At 36.7% G+C, this 22,448-nt stretch overlaps 1 protein-coding gene across 1 annotated transcript in view; it reads left to right on the forward strand.

Moving 5' to 3' along the window:
- Positions 1 to 15,095, forward strand: part of LOC140596595 (MAM and LDL-receptor class A domain-containing protein 1-like) — a 75,095-nt gene extending 60,000 nt beyond the window's left edge. Inside the window, exons 5-6 of the mRNA XM_072745124.1 lie at positions 4,765 to 4,863; positions 10,676 to 15,095. Coding sequence (XP_072601225.1) covers positions 4,765 to 4,791 — 27 coding nt within the window. The 3' untranslated portion in view covers positions 4,792 to 4,863; positions 10,676 to 15,095. The remainder of the gene's footprint in view (positions 1 to 4,764; positions 4,864 to 10,675) is intronic.
- The last annotated feature ends 7,353 nt before the right edge of the window (positions 15,096 to 22,448 follow it).

Genomic DNA, 22,448 nt, shown 5'->3' on the forward strand with positions numbered 1-22,448 from the left:
GCTTTGCATACTCATCATTTATGAGCTTCCATTATAAGAAATCAGCTTATGAATGTTGTTCATAAATTGTTTTATAACCAGTTGCTTCAATTTTATTTCAAATAAAAGTGTAAACAATTTACATGCAATCTATGATATTTTCAAGTGTTTTGTTGAATTGTTCTTAGGTCATATGTTTATTCAGTCCTTAAACAAGTAAATATTGAGCACCTATGTTGTGTCAAGAGTTGTTTCAGACAATGGGGAGATAGCAGTAAAAAACAAACAGCAATCCCTGTGTTCATGGAACTTACCTTTTAGCAAAAGGGAGAAAGACACTAAGTAGATAAATTTAAAAAAATTTATGTCAAGTGGTAATATGTGCTATGGAGAACAATAAAATAGAAAGCCAAGATAAGAAGTGCCACAGGTGAAGGTAAGATGAGGTTTTTAAATAGAGTAGTCAGGCATGGTACATGGAGAACATATTTCTGAGCAAAAAAGAATCCCCAAGGAGTTGAGGGAAAGAGCCATGTGCAATTTGGAAGGAATCATAAATTCAAAGGTCCTGAGGCAAGAGTCATCCTGGTTTGTATGAGAAAGATCATGGTAAGGGCTTCTGCATTTATTCTGTGAAGGACAGAAACCCATGTAAAAATTTTGAGCAGAGGAGATATGATTTGACTCCCATATTTAAAGGTCAGAAGGCCACAAGGGCAGCAACAAGGGGGAAAATATATTATTAGTGTAACCAGAAAGAGCAATATTCCCTTGAGTCAGAATTGGTAGTAGTAATAGCAGAGGCTGTAAGACAGTGAGATTCTGGATGTATTTTATAGATAAAACAAAGATTTGCTGATGGATGACACGATGGATGAGAGCAAGAGATGGGTCATGAATCCAGATCTCTTCCTGAAATGGGAGGGATGGAGTTGTCACAAGCTGAGATGGGAAGAAAAGCAGGAGGAAAAAGTATAAGCAGACAGAATCAGAACTTTGGTTTTAGATCCATTTCTATCGAGATACGTGTTAGCTGTCCACGTGAAATGGCTGAGATAGCAATGGGATATGTATATTGGAGTCCAGGGAAGTTGGGCCTGAAATATCTTATGAGGAATTGGCATTTAGGAAATTTTTTTTATTTATTTATTTTTAATTTTTATTTATTTATGATAGTCGCACAGAGAGAGAGAGAGAGAGAGGGGCAGAGACACAGGCAGAGGGAGAAGCAGGCTCCATGCACCGGGAGCCCGATGTGGGATTCGATCCCGGGTCTCCAGGATCGCGCCCTGGGCCAAAGGCAGGCGCCAAACCGCTGCGCCACCCAGGGATCCCTTAGGAAATGTTTTAAATGCATGAGACAAGGTGACATTAAGATTGTGGAAAAAAAAAAAAAAGATTGTGGGTGTAGAGAAGAGATCCAAGAACTGAGCTCTGGGGCATTCTCATGTTACTTTGTGTACTATGGAGGAAATGAGGACAAACAGCAGAGGAGATGGAGAATGAAAAACTAGAAATTTAAGAGGAAAACCAAGAGAGAATTAAGTATCAGAACCTAGTGAAGAAAAGGTTTCAGGAAAGAGAGAGTGATCAACTATGTTCAATATTACTGACACATAAGGTATGCTCAGGAGGAAAAATTAAATGTTGGATTTAGCAATATAGAGGTCATTCATGATAGATGCACTTTCTGTGGATTGGGGTAAAGTACAGAAAAGGAAAGAAGTCCTGATATGTGCTACAACATGAATGAACCTTGAAAACATTATGCTAAGAAGTCAAACACAAAACACCATATATTGTATGATTCTATTTATATGAAATGTCCAGAATCGGCAAATATATAGAGATGGAAAGGAGATTTGTGGTTGTCAGGGTCTGAGGAGGAGTAGGGAATGGGGAGTGACTTACATGAATATGGGTTTTATTTTGGGATGAGGAAAACGTTTTGGAATTAGTGGTAATAATTGTACAATATTGTGAATGTATAAAAGCCATTGAATTGTCCACTTTAAAATGGTCATAATGGTGAGTTTTATGTTCTGTGAATTTTACTTCATTAAAAAAATATTTTAAAAAAAGCTCACTGGAAAGAATTGGTGTCAGAGTCCATGTAAATAGGCAGAACATAGGAAGTTAGTTGGAGAGGGCCACAGGGTCAGAGGGTTCTCTTAAGATGGGTACAATTTTGGTGCCTTTGTGTGAAGTGAAAGAAAACCTGTCGATGTAAAGGAGGGGAGGAAATTGCTGGAAAATTCCCAAAACAGGGAGGAAGAGATGATTTTCTGTAGAAACATGGGCAGCAGTGCAAGGAGATGGGTTTTGGTTCTTGGAGGTCTTTGTGCTGTTTTCTCTCATTTTTCCCCCAAAAAATGTGAAACAAGATGATTAGCAGAGAATGATAATAGGGGAGGAGGAGTTGGCTGTGGAAGGAGGGAGGGATAAAGGGTTTGAATAGCTGGCTAGGAATGGAGGAAAAGGAAAGAAAGGGGAATGTGTTAGGCTGGCCACAAGCAATGGAGTGAGTGGTCACAGATTTTAGTCATCATGGTGGTGAGCTCTCCTTCACTAACCTTCAGCCACACAAATGTAGACTGGAATGGTGGTGAGTTTCCTGGAGGTGTCAGCTTATTGCTAATGATGCCTTTGGCTGCAAATACCTGGAGCACTCACCTGGGCCCATGCTGCTAATGCAAACCCCCACATACATTTCCCCAACCAGAGCTCTTGGGGCTGACCCAGACCTTGTGGCTATGGTTAGGATTGCAGGATGCACCCCAGCGATAGCCATCAGAGAACTTTGAAAAAAAAAAACAAGGTTCATTACTCATAGGTCTTGGAGGATACCCAGCACATCCAAGTCCAAGGGCCATACAGCGAGGTCATGGAGAGAGGGCGAGCATCGAGTTCTGTCTTCATTGGGTCCAAGGGCGGCGGGCCTAGGGTTTTGAGGACTCACTCTATTGGTGAATTGAAAATGTGTGGGACTTAAAGGGCAGGAAGGGAGAAGCAGGGTTACTCAAGTCATCCATTATCTAGGCCACCCAGGGCTTTCTAAAAGGGGAACTCCAGGGCAGCCCTGATGGCTCAGTGGTTTAGCGACTGCCTTCTGCCCAGGGCGTGATCCTGGAGACCTGGGATCGAGTCCCTGTCGGGCTCCCTGCATGGAGCCTGCTTCTCCCTCTGCCTGCTTCTCCCTCTGCCTGTGTCTCTGCCTCTCTCTTTCCTCTCTGTGCTTCTCATGAATAAATGGCTTATTTGAGATGGAGGTCTTTGAAATGGAGCCCATCAAAAGCTTAACATCAAGCAGCTCATTTGTTAAAAAGAAAACCACAAGCCTAGGTGTCACCTGGGCAAGGCTAAGTTACCAAACTAGGGCTTAATATCTAACCTAATTACAGTTTCAGCTTCCTCAGAAAAGTGTCTTAACCTGCCAATCAGGAATTTTCTGATCAGCACTAATGAGCTGCTCTGTCACACGGACCCTTCTCTATCCCCCAAGGGAAGATGAAGCAATCTACCTAATAAGACCCCTTGGCCTTCTCCAAGGGAAGGTGACTTTGCCTGGAACAAGCCTTTCTTCTCTTTTGCGAATAACTCCTCACCCCACTCTCCTTCCTATAAAAACCTTCCATTTTGTACAGCTCCACAGAGTCCTGCTCTACTTGCTAGATGGGATGCTGCCCAATTCATGAATCTGCTTAATAAAGCCAACTAGATCTTTAAATTCACTCTGTTGAATTCATGTTCTTTGACACAGTATGATAAAAAAAAAAGCTATTTATGGGAGACTTACAGTATGCACCAGATTGTACTTAACAGAGTTTTTGCCCTGATGGTATGAGGAATCATAGGAGCACCGACTGATGGCTCTAACACATCCTTGAGAAAGGACATGAGAACAGGAAAGAGGATGAAAGGAATTAGAAAACTGTAGGACCAATAGGTTGTGGGGCCTAGTGCTGTCAAAAAAATTGTTAGAGCTGAGATACTGGAAGGAATGAGTGGAGAGACAGAGGTGATGGTTGGGGAGTGGACCACTCAAAGTTAAGGTAAAGGAAATGTTGTCATCACTAATAATGACAGTAGTCAAAGGAGCAGTGGCAGAGGTCATTTTACTGAACCTTTCTTCATGATCATCAATGAGAAAAAAGCAAGAAATTAAGAGGCAAGATGAAACTAGAGGTGAAAATTATAGTGACAGTGAGTCAAGAGCCAAAATCTTCAGGGTGGGTAGTGGTGGCACCAGTGTCTGTGGATGACTGTCACAAGCTGGCATAGTGAGGTATGTCACTGAATGTCAGGAGACTCACAGCTTAAGAATTTTTGGAGAGGAGATAGAATTGTCTGGAAGTGGCAACAGGGCACTTTGCAGCCTTGTATTGGGAGGGCAATGGAGGGAAAAAGAGACACCATGGGAGAGGATTGCAGGGCAGTACTTCCAGTAGATCAGCTTCCACTTAAAGAGGATGGCCTATGTTTTAGTTGATATGTGTACAATTATCCTCCTGATTATAGGTTTTTGTTTCCATGTGAAGCCATGTTACTTCTGGAGAGACATGGAAGCTCAGTCATCACCCCAGAGACCTGGTTAAAAACCCAGAAGCATGGGCATGGTCATACTGTTCTGTCTCTCTATGTGTAATGTTGCATGAGGGGAGATGTGGCCACAGAGAGAAGCTGGGTGGGAGTGCTTTCTAGAACAAATGCTAACATTTTAAGAAATACATGTGGCTTTCCAGATGCACCTAAATCTCACTTCTTTCCAATCTTTAAATTTAACAGATGAAATTTTACCATGTCAAGCATTGAATACAGAGCAGGAACTGTGCCATCTAGATACAAGACTCTGCAGTTTTGATTCTACAGATGAAGGATTGAGGTGTGAGTGTTAAATTGAGCTAATTGTTTTTCATTTTTATGCAGATTTTTAAAAATATTTATCTCTAATGTTTGAAAATGTCATGATGATGAGTGTAGATGTGAACCTATTTTTATTTACAATTTTCAATGCTCAGAATGCATTCATTTTATCATTTGTGGAAATGGTGTGTTACTATTTTTAAGTGATTCTCTTCTCATCCCTCTGTTTTGGTCTTCTGGAGCTTCTATTAAATGTTTGTCCTAGGGGCCTCTGTGTTAGTGCTTTCTATTTGTTGCATTTGATCTTTGTCCCTACCTTTGTCTTCCACTCCTGTTATTCCTTTGTACTTTTTAATGAGGATTTTATATGCTCCTTTTTTGTTTCCTTTTTTAGTATTTCAATTATAATTCCTTTTCTACCCTTTCTTTTTTTTTTCAATACAAGCAAGTGGTTTAATAGAAGATTCCAGATGAATAAAACAATTCATTTGCATGATGGAATGTGACTGGCACACTTGGCTGAGGTGACCAAACAGTGATCCAAATTACTCTTTACTACATACGCATCTTCAAATTGGTGCCTTTGCACATACAGAGTCCTTCTATTTAAAGCATATTTGACCCTATTAGTGCCTATTGAAACCTTACCCATCCATCCCTTTCAGGCTGTCTGAAATGAGATCTCAATACAGACTTCTAATTTCCTTTCTAATTTCTTCTAGTTTCTTAAAAGGAAACTTTGTCCTTTAGGGATGCCTATAATATTGTGTCCCTCTTTTTATTTTTTACATAATTTTCCATCTTGCCCTATTAGTGCCTATTGAAACCTTACCCATCCATCCCTTTCAGGCTGTCTGAAATGAGATCTCAATACAGACTTCTAATTTCCTTTCTAATTTCTTCTAGTTTCTTAAAAGGAAACTTTGTCCTTTAGGGATGCCTATAATATTGTGTCCCTCTTTTTATTTTTTACATAATTTTCCATCTTGCCTTTTCTTCCCTTTCTTAGTGCGTTCTCTGAGTTTGCAAAAAACATTTACTACTAATCTGATTCCATTTCCAAATAACTTCATACTCCTTCATGTAGTGCAAGTATCTTATAATAACAAAATATTCCTCACTGCTTCCTCCTGTCCCTTGTATTGTTGTCATTCATTTCACTTATATGCAAACTATAATCATCAAATACATTGTGGCTGTTACTATTTTGAACAAACTGTTCTCTTTGAGATAAATTAAGAAAATTAAAATTAAAAGATTTTTCAGACCTTGGAAACAACTGATGTGTTTTATTTACTGCTTTCCTAATACTGTTCCTTTCTTTATTGAGATCTAAGTTTCTAATGGGTATCATTTTCCTTCTCTTTGAAGAATTTCTTTTAACAATACTTACATTCAAAGCCATTGTTTCCTTGTTTCTTCCTGTTTAGATAATTTGTCCACTGATATAAGTAGGGTGTTAAGGCCCCTGTTATTATATTAATATGAATTAGTTCATGTTTGTTATTAATTGCTTTATACATTTGGTTGCTTTCATGTTGAATGAATAAATATTTACAACTGTTACATCTTTTTGTTGGATTATCCCCTTTATTAGGATGGTGCCCTTCTTCATCTCTTGTTATAGTCTTTGGATTAAAATGTAGTTTGTCTAGGGGTGCCTGAGTGACTCAGGCACTTGAGCATACAACTTTTGGTTTTGGCTAAGGTCATGATCTCAGATCAAGCCCCATCTCAGGATCCACATTCAGTGCAGAGTCTGCTTGAGATTCTCTCTCTGTTGCACTGCCCCTCTCCCTGCTCACATGCTCAATTTCTAAAATAAATGCATAAATCTTTTTTAAAAATACAATCTAATTTGTCTTATATAAGTATTGCTACTCCTGCTTTCTTCTGGCATACATTTGCATGGTAAATGTTTCTGCATCCACTCACCTTTAATCTACAGGAGCCGTTAGGTCTAAAATAAGTCTCTTTTAGACATCATATAGGCATTATCCATTCTGAAAATCTCTGTCTTTTTAATAGAGCATTTAGTCCATTTACATCCAAAGTAAGTATTGATAGATATGTATTTATTGCCATTTTATTACTGTTTTGTTGTTGCTTCTGGAGATTTTCTCTGATCCTTTCTTGCCTTTGTCACTTTTGGTCTCTTTTATACTCAAGGAGTCCCCTTTAATATTTCTTGCAGGTTTAGTGGTCACAGACTCCTTTAGTTTTTGTTTCTTGGGGTAACTCTTTATCTTCCCTCCTATTCTGAATGACAGCCTTGCTGGAATAGAGTATTCTTGGCTGCACATTTTTCCCATTATAGCACTTTGAATATGTCATAGCACTTCCTTCTGGCTCGCAGAGTTTCTATTGAGAAATCTCCAGCTAGCCTTATGAGTTTTCCCTTGTAAGTTAAGGACTTCTTTTAAGATTTTTTTCTTTATCATTATATGTTGCAAACTTGATTACAAAATGTCTTAGTGTTGGCCTATTTTGTTGATCTTGATGAGAATTCTCTGAGCTTCCTGGATCTGGATATCTCTTGCCTTCCCCAGATCAGGGAAGTTTTCTGCTATTATTTCTTGAAATAAATTTCTGTCCCCCTTTGCTCTCCTCTTCTTCCAAACTCCTATAACCTGATTGTTATTATGTTTGATGGAGTCACTGAGTGCCCTAAGTCTATTCTCATGTTGTGTAATTCTTTCTCTCTATTATTCAGTTTCATTACTTTCCATTATTTTGTCTTCTACATCACTAATTTGTTCCTCTGATTCTTCCAGCCTGCTGTTCGTTGCATCAAGTCTGTTTCCAGCCTCATTTATTGTACTCTTCATCTCTGATTGATTCTTTTAAAACTCTGTTATCTCAATGTTAAGTGTCTTACTGATGTCTTTTAGTCTTTTCTCAAGCACAGTGAGTATCCTTATGATTGTTGCTTTTTTTAAAAGATTTTATTTAGTTATTCATGAGAGACACACACAGAGAGAGGCAGAGGCAGAGGCAGAGGGAGAAGCAGGACCCATGCAGGGAGCCCAATGTGGGACTTGATCCTGGGGCTGCAGGATCATGACCTGAGCCAAAGGCAGATGCTCAACTGGTGAGCCACCCAGGCATCCCTGATTGTTGCTTTAAATTTCTCATTCAGGCGTGTTACTTATATCTGTTTTACTTAGATCTCTGGCTGCAGCCTTATCACTTTTGAAGAATGGTTTTGCTGGATATAGAATTCTGAGTTTAGTTTTTTTTTAAGACTAAATATTTTATTCTATATTCGTATTGTTTTGATGGTTTCTAAATAGAAGTCCAATATAATTCTAATCACTATTCCTCTTGGTAAGATTTCTTTATCTCCTTTGGTTTTCTTTAAGATTGTCTCTTTGTTTTTGATCTTTTGAAGTTTAAATATGACACGCTTATATATGTAGGTTTTTGGGTATTTATCTTACTTGGTGTATTCTGAGTTTCCTGGATCTGTGAGTTGAAGTCTGGCATTAATTTAGAGAAAATTGTCAGTCAATATTGTTTCAGATATTGCTTATTGCTTTTGTTCCTTTCTTTCTTCTTCTTGTATTCCCATTATATGTACGTTAAACCTTTTGTAGTCGTTCCACAGTCCTTGAATATTATATTCCTTTTTTTCCACTTAAAAATTATCTTGCTTTTTAGTTTTGAAAATTTCTGTTGACATATTCTCCAGCTTAGAGATTCATTTCTCAGCTGTACCAAGTGTACTTAATGACCCTATTAAAGTCAATCTTCATTCTGTTATAGTGTTTTGTTTTGACCTCTAGAGAACATAATAGGTCATTTTAAAATTCTTTCTTAGAATATCCATATCTCTGACTACATTGTCCATCTTTTTATGCATGTTTCTACTTTTTTCTGTTAGAGCCGGGTCGGTTTTGACACTTGCTATGTCTCTTCAAACTAAGTGTTTTGTTGTTGTTGTTGTTGGTTGGTTTTCTTTTTCTTTTTCTTTTTCTTTTTCTTTTTTTTCCATTCAGTATGCTTTGTAATGTTTTTATGAAGGCCAGACATAATGTGCTGTATAAAGTGAACTAAAGTCAATAGGTATTTAGCATGACCTATTATGTTTATGTAGCTAGAAATTAGAATTTTTATTGTTTGCTGCAGGTTCAGATGTGTAAGGCTAAAATTTCATCTGATATCCTTGTTTTTGTCTTACCTGTTGAATTTAGAGACATCCTAAAATAGGTTTAAGACCTACAGTTATTTGAATAGTATTACTCTATTATTATGCAGGACCCCCTTTTATGTGAGTTGTGGTAAGTTGTAAGGAGGAAGAGAAACATTCTAGAATCCTATGATTGTATCTCATTCTTTTAGTGAGATTGTTCCTCTGTTAAGTGACCTTCGAAAGTGCTTCCTCTCCCAACCTTAGGTGAGACAGTAAGGCTAGAGGGGACTGGATCCAGGTATTTTCTTCCCCTCATGTAGAAGGCTGGAATATCCTGGAGTTGATATTTCTCTTTTCCCAAGTCAGTTAGACTTTGGTCAAACTCAAGTTAGTAAAGTGGTGAAAAGTAGTTTCTTTTGAGTATAAGCCTTGCTATTAATAGATGAATAATCCAGGTGTTTTTTGATGTCTATTTCCCCAAGACTAACCCCAGTAACACTACTAGTTTAGGGTTTTATACTTTGTGATAATCCTTGGAATTTTGCACACCCTGTCACTTAGTCATAGCCCAAGGTAGTGAATGTCGGTATATTTTCCACATTGGATTTTGAGCATAATTCTCCACCTCTAGTCTTTGACTTCATTGAGAGAGGCTGACGCTTCCTCTAGCTTTTGTTTTCAGCATTCAAATTAGTCAGAATCTAAACTACCACAGCCTGGATCTGGTCTCAAAGTTCAAGAATTCTGTGGTTTCAGCCATCCCAATCACTTGGTAGAACTGTTCTTTCCTTATCTTTTGAGATATTTTATGTTGCAATTGATCTGTCTCAGCTTTTGTAAAAATGTCTTTATCTTATGTATCATTTCTTTGTGTATAAGTCAGATGCAAAGTGTTAACTTACAATGGTATTTTGCTTACAGTTTTACATTTCTAAGTAAATAAGAGTTTTTACCTAATTTACATTCATAGTTTTTAGAAATTATAGGGAATATTCACTAACTTACAAAGAAATAACACATTGAAAAATTTTACTATTGAAAAGTGAAGTTGTAAAATCATAGAAATATCTTTGTATCTCTGCATTGTATATATTATAAATTTAAGAACAGTGCAAATTGGTTTTAGGTATCAGGATAAAATTGATTGACAATATTTTTATGTACTATAAAATCCATAGGTGCAGTTTAATAGGACTGTGGTATCTGATACTTTCATGTGGTTAGGTAAGAAAGAGGATCTGTTTAAATTATATTTCCTTAAACTATAAAGGTTTTTCTAAAAGTAAAAGATAGAAAAAAATAAAAGGGGAAAGAATTCTGGGAAGAAAGGTAAGGAATTCTTGGTTAAATAAAGATTGCATTTTGACATTTAAAAGAAAATGATAATTTGGTAGCATGGAGATTTTTATATCAGTGGATATCTTTTTAGAAGAATATTGAATTGAAATTTCAGGAACAAGCAGCAGATATCAATGTATTTTAAAATCACATATAGAAATGAAAACCTATAATTTGTAGTTGATATAATCATTTTAAAATATCATATCCCTAAAATAATAAGTAAATAAAACATCACATTTCTTTAAGTAAAATATTTGTCTTTCAAACCTGATTTTGAAAAGTTCAGAAATACAATAATTTTCTTCCAACAAAAAGGAACTAATTTTTTTCTAAATTACTTCCCTTTCCTTTATTTTTCAGGTTACTATATATGGGTAGGAGTTAAGGATGCTTCTACTCTTAACCATTTAGACAGCAGAGCTTATTTAAATAGCTCTGTATGTCACTGCCTCCGCAAGAGCTGCCATCCTCAATTCTATTACTCCATGGAAAACAGTGCTCTGAGAGTAAGACTATATAATAATAAGGGGAGAAGAAACTTGGATTTATTTCAAAATCATTGAATAAGTGAAATTCCATTTTGGCAACTTGTGTTTCTATTTCTCAGTTGTGTGCAGGCTTTAGATATTCTTTAACTTAACTTCATTTAGTATACCTTTGAAAAGAAATATTAAGAACCTGGTTTAAGACCTACTGTCATATAGGTGTGCCTGGGTGGCTCAGTTGTTTAAGTGTCTGACTTTTGATCTCACATTGATGTCAGGGTTGTGAGTTCAAGCTCAGTGTTAATTTCCATGCCTGGCATGGAACCTGCTTTAAAAAAAAATACTCTCATGTAGAACATGTAATGTGATAATTTGCACAGTATTATTTTGAAAAATTGTTAAAATTCATGGAAGTATTATAAAGAAATTATAGGTCTAATTAAAAACAAACAAGATATTTGAGGTTCTGTATAGTGGCTCTGTACTGACATTCTGATGGAATCTGTTTTTGATTTTAGATCCATATATCACTAGAGCTATACTTATGATGGGAACAAATTACTTGTATGGTACCAGTAGATACAGTTTTAGACACTGGTAATTACTGATTAAATACAAACAAATGAGTCATTGGAATGAGAAAAAATGGCTTACTGAGTAGAATGAAAGTTGCTGTGGTAATGCTAGCAAATAAGACAAATCGAAACTTTTTTTTATTCCCCTCTAACTTTGATTGAAAACAATCCTCCATAAGTGGTAAATATTTGAGACACTGAGAATTTCTATCGAGAAGAAAATTATTTATAGATAGAAGTAAAAGAAAGAAAATCACAGGAGTAAATAGTGATCATTCTAGCAATGGGAGACATTTGATAAAAATTGCAGGAATTCTAACAGGAAAAAGGAAAACAGTAAAAATATCCCAGTCAGATTCTTTTGGCTTCAGCTGCTTCAAATAAATCTAGTTGAAACTTCCTCCTGACATTGGCCAGATTCATTTTCCAACAAAAGCTTATCATATGTTCTTATCAAGCATCACTAACCATCTGTCAATAACATTTTCTTCTCATCCATTTGCTTCTGCAATCTGAATTAATCCTCAGGTATGACCTATTACCTGCCTATTATTGTGAGAACTGAAAAGAGGAGTTCTCTTTTTCTTCCTAGTTCTATCACATCACCCATTTCTTTTTTCTTTTGTGTCATTTTCTTCAGTCCAGTCTTTTTTCTTCTTCCTCTTCTTTTCTAGAACATTCACAGAGTTCAAAAGCATGAAATTGGATGAATATACTCATTAGATAGCCTAATACATTTTGTTTGTTTTCATGAATGAGACACAATTTCTAGCGTTCTGAAACTGTGTTATATTTGTATGACATATCTTCATAGTATTTGACACAAGAATAATTTCGTTGAGTTTATATTACAGTTAAAGATGCTTTAAAAATATGTGGTTCTGTGATAGTACTTTTCACATGACAGATAATTATTATTCACTGAATGTTGAGTGAATTATCTTAAACAAGTAGAAATTTGTGTCATATATCTTCTAATCCTAAGTTATCTTAATCTACCATGAACATCAGTGATGGGTTAGAAACTTTGGGACTGTATAGAAGATATCATCAACAAATTGACTTTAGATACCACATCATATAATAAGAATAGAGTTATCAAAACTCCATCTCCTGCATTATAAGAAGTTTACTATGGAGAACTGATCTAATGTACTAATCAAAATTAGTTGGGGGGTATATCCTAGAATACTCAGTGGTTTGGTTTATTAGTTTACCTAGTATTCTGCAAGGCAGGGTTCTACCTTTTCTTACACTGTTTGCTCTACTCTATACATATAACACATATTGATCACCAATGTAAAATTTGCATCAAAATACATTTAAATTGCAAGTTGAAGTTTTATCACAAAGTTAAAAATGACTCCAAACCTAACATTTAAATGATCATTTTACATCTTCCTTGGATAGAATGAAGAAAGCAACCATTAAGGTATACACAGGTAAATCAAGAAATATCTAGTGATGATGCTAAAAGTAGCTTTCTTTATTTTCAGTAGACATTAGAACTTGAGAAGTAGAAAACACAGGTGAAAGGCAAGTTCTTAAGTAAAGAGTTGATTCTTAGGGTCAGCTTAAATGTGTAGCAGTGCTAATCCTTGAGCTTAGTTCTCTGTCTCACATCTATGAAATCATAATCATAGCAACAGCCTATCTTTTATCCTGAAGAGAGTTTCCACATCAGTGAGCCAAGGGTAGTGGGGTACCCAGCTTGTGGTACCTTTTAGATTATTTTTAAAATTCCCAGTGACAAATAGGAAGAAGACATAGCTGGGGCAGGGAAAAAAATACTTTAGAAAGTATCTTTTCTTGTATGAAACAGTTTTTAAAGGCCATAGTAAGCTTTCCTTGCAGGAATGTCTTTGCCAAAGTACATGATCCTAGTCCCACATTTATTCAAAAGTGATTTAAATGGAAGAGAAACAACAACCTAGAATTTAATATCTTTGATTTCCTCACTGAAAGAGGGAAGGATAAGCTAAGGTCTCCAAGAGATAGAGCAATTCTTTCCTTGAAAGGTAAAATGGCATTATTGATCCTAGTCTGGAGGAGTAAAGACATTTTAAGAATTTTTATTGATTGACTGATTGATTTTAAGGTAATAGAAAATTAGAACATCACTTGAAAGGTTTTTCTGAGCCAAGGGGTTTCTTTTTCACATTGACACCTGTTGAAAGTACCTAGGTAAGAGTCTGAGAATGAGAACAGAATAAAATAAAAGTTGATTTTATTTAGTTGGAGTAAACTCATTTTCTTTTTCATTACTTATGTTGTGAAGCAGGAAAATGTGATATAAAAATCTGTACTTCATAATATACTGTTAACTTAGTGTACAAAAAGCTGTTAAAGTTTAGAAAAGAATTCTGCTTGCTTTTCAAAAAAATGTAAACACATTCTTCTTTTGGTAGAACAGAGGGGAATTAATTAGTCTTAGAGGAAAAAAGAGTACAAATTGCTCTAAGTTATTTTCATAAGATAGAAGTGAAGGGACATGATGAATGCAACATGCCAAGCAGTTTCACTTAAAGCATCTGTGGAGGATTTAAGTGTATCAATGCTAAGTAGCTGAAGTTGGATAGGAAATTATTGAAAGAAAAATTAGTTGTGTGTCCCAGCTTTGTGTAGCTCTAGTTCATCCTGAAGTGACCCAGAAGCTCTCAGCTCAAAATATGTCTACCATGGATGGTTCACTGTCATGTGGAAGTCTTAACAGCTGATATGAATAAGTAATAAAATGAAGTACATTTTAATGGGTTTAGACTATCTTCTGAAATATTTAAGACTTGGAAATTGGAGTAGACATCAGAGGGTAAAGGACTAAGTTGAAAATAGATTCATTTTTAGAAAATGTTGGCTATGAATGAAATAAGTGAAGCCAGGAGATTAATGCTTCTAAGAGTCTGAAAAAGTGTGTCATATGTCATTTGAATTGCAACTAGATGTCACCTTCCAGTGCTGTTTTCTCTCTCACAGTAGAAGGAGGGCACAGACGGTCTCAGAGCTCAACCTGAGAAACATTTATGCCACTCTGTATTTTCACTATATTGATATATGAAAAAAATCAATGCATCCTATGGGTAAACATTATGAAAAATATGGTCTATCTTTACTAGAGAAATGTCAAATTAACCTGCATGTTTGATGGAATCTAAAGAAATTATTATTTCAGAGCATAAAAGCATGGTCACAAATCATAAAGCACAACAACATATGCAAAATTTTGGACTACATTATAGACTTCTATCGTGTATCTTATCTCTTAGTATAAGTAGTACAAGTAGAATGTAATTTTGCATACACTTTGCAACCTGGAAAATTATCATTTTACAGATGCATGACATAGCATGCTCTGGAAGGCACAAAAAGGTCTTTGATAGAATGACAAGAGAGTCAAATAGAAATATAATCTCCAGAAAATAACTGTATTGTTTGGAACTTGGAATGAATTCTCCCATAGAAAAAGATATGTATATAAATTGAGATTGTCCAGAAAAACATATCTGATAACATTGTTTTTTTTAAATATTAAATTTTGGCTTGTCATTATTTTTAAATATTAAGTGTTTTTAATATTAAGTGTTTGCGTGCTGTTTCTTTTCTAATGTCGTGGAAATATTATAAAATGTAGTAATGTTAGTGGGATGAACATTTAGTAGCTGGCTTTATGAATTTCTATTTAGAATTGTATTTTTGGAGTACAATACTTTATTTAAGATTTCACTCAAGTGTTTGTCCTGTCCTTACTTTCCATCATAAAAAAATAAGCAGCTTTACCATGTAGACATGCTTTATTTCCTTCTTATTTTTTTTAAAGTTTGTTTTTATAGAGCAGATTTAGGTTCCTAGCAAAATGAGGTGGAGAAGTACAAAGATTTCCCATTTTCCTGCTGTCCCCACACATGTACAATCTCCCTATTATCAGCATCCTCCATCAGGGTGGTACCTTTGTTATAAATGATGAACCTGCTTTGGCACATTATCATCACTCAAAGTCCATAGTTTACATTACGGTTCCAGCTTGGGGTTGTGCATCCCATGGGTTGGACAAATGTATGATGACATGTGTCGACCATATGTTATCATACAGAGCATTTTAACTGCCCTAAAAAAATTCTCTGGGCTCTGCCTTTTCATCTTTCCCTGACTCCATTTTATTGTTCCTTTAAAAAATGTTATATACCTTTTTACCAATACTTTAGGCTTCCCAGTACTTCACATTATACAGGTAAGGTGAAGTCTGTTGAAATGTAATGTAAGGGAGTACATATGTAAATATGGGAGTGGAATTTGGGGAATGAGTAATGTTGTTTTACTTGAATCAAAGGAGGAAGAAATCTTTTGGACATTCAATACATCAACTGACAGAAAATGGGTGAAAGCAGAGATGTTAATACCAGAAAGCCTGAAGACAGTTAAGGTACAAAATGGAAAAAAAAAAAAAAAAAAAAACCGAATCTCCTTTTCTATTATAAGTTTAACTTGTAACTTTGCAGTAGTGAATTTTATCCATTGTTAAATTTAAATTAGGATTTAAATTAAGGATGTGGATTTGTATATTTGGAGAGAGAAACTGCCTACTTATTTTCATTGTCTGTAGCCTTTCCATGGCCATGTTTGCCCTGAGTAGGAGAGCCAGAGTATGACAACTCCTGTTTAGAGCTGCTTCATTTTACGTGGGCTCCCTTCCTGGCCCCTCCATCCCCATTACTATACATTGCGAACAAGGAAGCAAATGGCATTATGAAGCAGATAAATAATACATTGGTATTAAAAATCCATAAAGGCTATACAAATGTTTTGAATGCAGTAATTCACATCTTTGAAAAACATGGTTGTATCTGCCTGGGCAAAGATGTATCCAAAATGTACATATGCTCAGTGGGATGCTGTCTCTTAAAAAAAATTAACTTGGGACTTTGTGTTGTATATAGAGTTGAGATTGTGTAGAAAAGTATCTTTGTTAACTTCTTAAAACCTTCATATTAAATGTTCACCTGTCATTTCCTTCTTTTCTAATATCATAGCAATATTGCAAAATGTAATGTCAGTGGGATCAACATTTAAATAGCTGGTATTATTAATTGGAAATCGTAATATATTTTTGAAGTGCAGTATTTTATTTAAAATTCTATTACTGGGCAGCCCCGGTGGCGCAGCGGTTTGGCGCTGCCTGCAGCCTGGGGTGTGATCCTGGGGACCTGGGATAGAGTCCCGCATCCGGCTTCTTGCGTGGAGCCTGCTTCTCCCTCTCCCTGTGTCTCTGCCTCTCTCTGTGTGTGTCTATGAATAAATAAATAAAATGTAAAAAAGTAAAAAATAAAATTCTATCACTTTTGTGATGTATAATGTATGGATATGTTCATGCAGGATTGCGAGTGTAAAATAATAAGACTGATTGTATGTGTGGCTCATGAAACCAATTTCATTCCTTTATGGTAATACCACACATATACATTTTGCTAGGTGTTGAGAGGGAGAACCCAAATGATACTGAACTGTAACCATGAAGATTTTTAGAATCCCATTTACTGCTGAGATTGGAATTTCTGAACCATAGCATTTTTCTATTAATCACAGTAAAGTTGAGGTTTATATCATAGCCTATTGAATTAACATTTGACACTATTTTAATTTTCTAAGCTGATATTTATCTTTATAACTTCTGAAAGAGGTACTAAATGATTGGAGTTTCACTCTTTTTATAAAAACTGAATATTAAACTTTATTTTGTTATTTAACTGAGAAATAAACTGAAATATAAAGAGAGTAATTTGGGAGTTATCCTAGATGTCCAGGGGCATATTAAATGTAATTAACTTTCAATAATAGCACCCTTTGGAAATCTAACTTTAAATTCATCAGTTTTTGAAACCGAAACTGTTATCATTTATGCATATCAGATCTCTTGCTGCTATGAAAATATATAGCTGTAGATCCAATAATCTATATATATATTTATATTATGATATTCACTATGGGGAATGTATACAGCAGCATACACTATTTTCCTATTATTACATATGATTTAAATTTAATATTATTTTCTAGGCTAAATTGTTAAATGTATTTGTAATCTGAAACTTGATCTTGAGTAATTCTTAAATATATATACATATATATATATATTCCTCATATTTTTGCAAAGGAGAAAAATCTACTCAGATTTTCTATTTTTCATCCTAGTATCTTATTTATATATGAATTACACCTAGTTCATTCATTGCTGTTCAATAGTATTTTCTGTCATAATGGAAAATTTAAGTATCTGCGCTTTCCAGTATGGTAGTCAATAGCCACAAATGGCTACTGAACACTTGCAATGTCTCTGGTATTTTTGAGGAACTGAATTTTAATTTTATTTTAGTAAATTTAAATTGAAATAGCCTTTTGTGGCTGTGGCTACTATATTGTTGGGCAGCAGAGAATCAGTTATTTGGTAGAGTCTATTCAGCTCTTCATTTCTCCTCTTCACTCTTGTGTTAGGTAATCATTGCTTTTAGTAGAACCTCAAGAAATATTACTTTGAAAATATCTTACATTGGAATAGCAAGTATGGTTGCTTTACTTACTAATACTGTATACCTCCAAAAAAAGCTAGCGATTCAACTGGAGAAAATGAGATTGATTTCTTTTAATTGGCACTTCTTTGTTGGAGAAATTATTTTTGTGAAAATAGATTTTTATATTTAGTCTTTTAAATGTTCTATTCTTTTCTTGTGTCCCTTACTATTTGCCTAGTATTTCCCTACCTGCATTCCAGTGCTAATTTCAGTAGTATAAAACCCAGATGCAGTTATAGCTCTTGGTGTAAAAGTAGTGATAATGCTTATTCTTTTCCCTGAATAGTAAAGAAAGAGAGCCATGAAAATGATGCTCAAGTAACAAGTTTGAAGTCAGGGACAATGCCAGTGGTTAAGTGGCATTTTGCATTTCACTTGATCATGAGTGGTTTCTCAGTAGGCCTTGGTGGATGTACTCTTTCTACTCCTTATAAATTCCCTTTGGAGACATCATATTATGAATTGCTGACTTTTCTTAAGTGTAGGGTTTTTTTTTTTTCCATTCAGACCAATTATGCATGTGAGTCAGGCTTTATGAGTAGGAATTTTATTGGTTGTACTTGCTGGCTGTTTTAACAGGTGTTTTTTTCAATAATTATTAAATGTTTATTCCTTTTTTTTTTGGAGGAGTCTCTTAAAGGAGATTTTAAACTCATAAATTTTTTATGTTTTGCTTTTTGAAGATTATATTTGAAGGGACTATATTGAGCCAGAAAGGTTTTATTGGGTTGAATCAGCTCTGGATCTATGCCTGTGCACTTGCCCCGTCCAGAAAGCTTTGCTCAGCTGATGAATTCACTTGTACCAGCGGCCAGTGCATTGCCCAAGAATCGGTCTGTGACTCTTGGCGGGACTGTTCTGATGACAGTGATGAAGATCCTGCAACTTGCTGTAAGTGAATTAATGGTTTATTTGTCCACATACTCACATTCATGACTGTGGTTGGATTTAAAAGTCTTTGCTTTCAGTGAGGTAAAGGTAATATGTATGAAATAAAATGAACATTCTCATTCTGAAGCTATTAGTACTACTATTCTTTGTGGGGGTTTCTATGCTAATTTAAGCCTTTGATGCTTTATGTTAACACTACAAACTCTATTTGTTCAAAAAAGGAATAATTGTGGTGTGTGTACTTTGGTTAAAGAGGAAAATGGATGGGAGAGGAAAGCTCTTTATACTTTTCTCTTAGGAGACATATATTATGAATTGCTGACCTTTATTAAAGTATAGGGCGTTTTCGATTTTGACCAATTATGTAGAAAGCTGTGGGGAGGGGTAAAAGAGGAAGGGTTGCCTAGAAGGCAGCCATGATGACTATAGAAATCATGTCAATCACGGTTGCTATTCATGACTAGGCAAAATTTAGGTTCAACACCTGCCTTTTAGGACTTTTATGGAGAGTCTTTGATAGGAGTGATGACAAGAAATCTAATTATTATTCCAATGTAGTTGTATCTGAAAGGTAATATAATTTAATTTACAACCCACATGATGGTTCTCATATGAGGTAACTTAGCAACTATGATATTTGTGTCTCTTTGGAAACGATGGATTCTAACTAAATGAATCCAAATCCCATATCACCAAGTGGGTCTTCTTAATTATTAAAAATTTGACATTTATTTTGCTGCACTGTTTTATTTTAGTGATGTATTTTATTGAACAAGAGAAAAATATTGCAACAAGATAAATGTCACCTTTTTAATGAAAAGTTCTTGGTATAAAATGCTTCTGTTGATGGGTATTTTTAATTTCATTAGTTCCTCAGACACCTAATTTTAACCCTAGTTTTAAACAAAACAATCTACTTCCCAATATGATTTCAGCGGAATTTTTGGGTGCTTTTCTCACTCAAAAAATTATGTGAGGACCATTCATTTTCTCTAATGTGACTGGCAATTTCTTTCCTATGCTTTAAATTTTCTTATAAGCTATTTGGTCCACTTCTTTTGGAGAGATTTATCTTTCTAATGGTTTGAATTATTCTCACTTTCAATAGTTGAAAGTAAATATATCTCCTCTCTTTTCAATTGTACATATTGACTTAGCTTTTTTTCTCCTCCCCACTCCCCCCTGCAGTGAGGAGGTTCTTTATGCTCTCCTCTTAATTGGTTTTCTTAATCAAATTCCACCTGGACTGTTAGTAGGTGTTTTAGCATTTGATTTCGAATATATTTTCCCATTTCTCTTCCTTTGTTGAAGTTCCACTGGTTACATATTTGGGAATTTTCAAGTGGATTATATGTTGATACCGTTCTGCTATTTGCTTTTTTTTTTTTTTTTTTTGAATGAAGGGACAGATGTCCATGCTTATCAACAAATAGTGTTAGTGTTTAAATTTTCCAACTTATGTAACTTCATTTGAACAAAGAAAACCTGGTGTGCGTGCTTGCTTGAGATCAACTTCCTATAGCTGTTATGAAATGAAAATGTAGCCATTTTACAGATTACAAAACATTTATGTATTTTAATGCATATATATCCATCTATTTTGATGTCAACGTGAGTATTTCATGTCAATATTTTTACAGTCGTGTTTGAGAAAATTATTTATACAGCAATGGAATGATTAGAATTGATATGACATTACACTATTTTCTGCACTAAGATATTTAATACATTTGTGCATATGTACACATGTTTATATATATTTTTACCAAATAGGAGAAACTTCCCTTTGAAATTTAAAACCACTTTGAAACATTCTACACATATTGTTTTTAAAAAATATTTTATTTATTTATTCATTCACTTGAGAGAGATTGAATACACAAGCAGAGGGGTAGAGGGAATCCGCAGACTCAACCCTGAGTGGGGAAGTCAATGCGGGGCTGATCTTTATTTTATTTATTCATGAGAGACCCAGAGAGAGAGGCAGAGACATAGGCAGAGGGAGAAGCAGGCTCCCTGAGGGGGACCCCGATTCCTGACTCCATCTCAGGATCCTGGGATCATGCCCTGAGCTGAAGGCAGATGCTCAACTACTGAGCCACTCAGGCGTCCTTCTACACGTACTTTTAAATTTTTGTTTTACAAATTGACTCCGTAATGCAGACTTTTGTTATAAACAGAATTCTTAAGTTCATCAAGTGAATGAAACATGCTTCTATACCGTCTTTCTGACCTTTCAAAGAAGCTAAAACGCCCGTAACTTTTTCCAAAGAGCATCGCTATAGTACCAAACGATAGATTCTAAAAAGTTGTATTGAGGCATAATTGCCTTACCACAAATACGCACAAGCAACGCCTGCAGTTCGTGGAGCCTGGAGGCTCCCTGATGCTTGGTGTCCCTGCCTTAGGGAGGAAGGACACTTAGCGTGCGCTTGGCGGGGGACGCGGCGGGGCCCGGGGGGCGGGGCTAGGGCCGCACCTGCCTCCCCGCAGCGGGCGGCCGACCGGGGGGCACCCTCTGGCCGCAGGTGAGCGCTCCGCGCGCTCCCCCTCCCGCCCCGGGCCGCGCCCGAGAAGCAGCGCCGCGAGGTGCAGGTGTCGAGCCCGCCCGGGGCGGGGCGGCCGCGGTGCAGGCAGGGCGGCGACCCCGCAGGGCAGCCCCTCCCCGAGCCGCGCCCCCGCGCCCCGAGCGCTGCCGCCGCGCCTCCTCCGGGAAGGCGGCGAGACTGCGGGCGAGCGAGCGCGGGCCGGGGTGCGGGGAGCCCGGGAGCCCGGGAGCCCGGTGACGCAGGGAGCCGCCCCCCTCCCCACGCGCGCGCGAGACGTGGAGACCCCCGAGCCCCCAGCCGGGCACCGATGGGCGGTTACCGCTGCAGGGACCGCAGCATCCCGTGGCGGGGAGGCGGCGCGCGCGCTGCGTAGGGGCGCCCGCAGCAGGGTCTACCTTCAGGGACTTTGCAGGACTTGTCAGAAGCCTTAGAACGCCTCCCGAGGGGAGATCTCCCCTGTCAAAGTTGTAGACAGACTAGATGCTCCTGCTCAGTAAAACTTCGCCACTCAGGCCCCAGAAGTCCCCATCATGGAGATGTGTGTGGGAGTCCCAGGGGCCAACACCTGTGACAGCACTTTCAGCCTCATTTACACCATTTAAATGAACGTGGAAAACGTTCCTGCAAAACGGGCGTTAGAGAGCAGAAAAGTGACTTTTTTTTTTCTTTTTTCATACCCCTTTTCTGCCTTTTCGGAAAATCGTGTATGAAAGGCCGTATTTTTTCAGCACAGCTTTCAATAAAAGCATTGCAAAATAATTAGGGGGGGGTGCCCAATACAAGATTGTTGACTGGAGGCTGTGTGCTGTGCAGAATTCTGAATTAATTCATCTTGCATGACTGAAACTTCATAGCCATTGAACAAAAACTCACCATTTCCCTGTACCCCCTAGCTCCTGGTAGCCACTGTTCTACACTCTGCTTCTAGGAGCTTGAGTATTTTAGATAGCCACGTAAATGGAGTCTTTATGCTAAGCAAAATACGCCAATCACGGGACAAATACTGCATGATTCCAAGGGAAAGATATTTGACAGTTATTACTATGCTCCTGTATAAGATAGGAGCTTACATT

This window comes from Vulpes vulpes, chromosome 2 (genome assembly GCF_048418805.1).
Source record: "Vulpes vulpes isolate BD-2025 chromosome 2, VulVul3, whole genome shotgun sequence".
In the NCBI taxonomy this organism is placed as follows: domain Eukaryota; kingdom Metazoa; phylum Chordata; class Mammalia; order Carnivora; family Canidae; genus Vulpes; species Vulpes vulpes.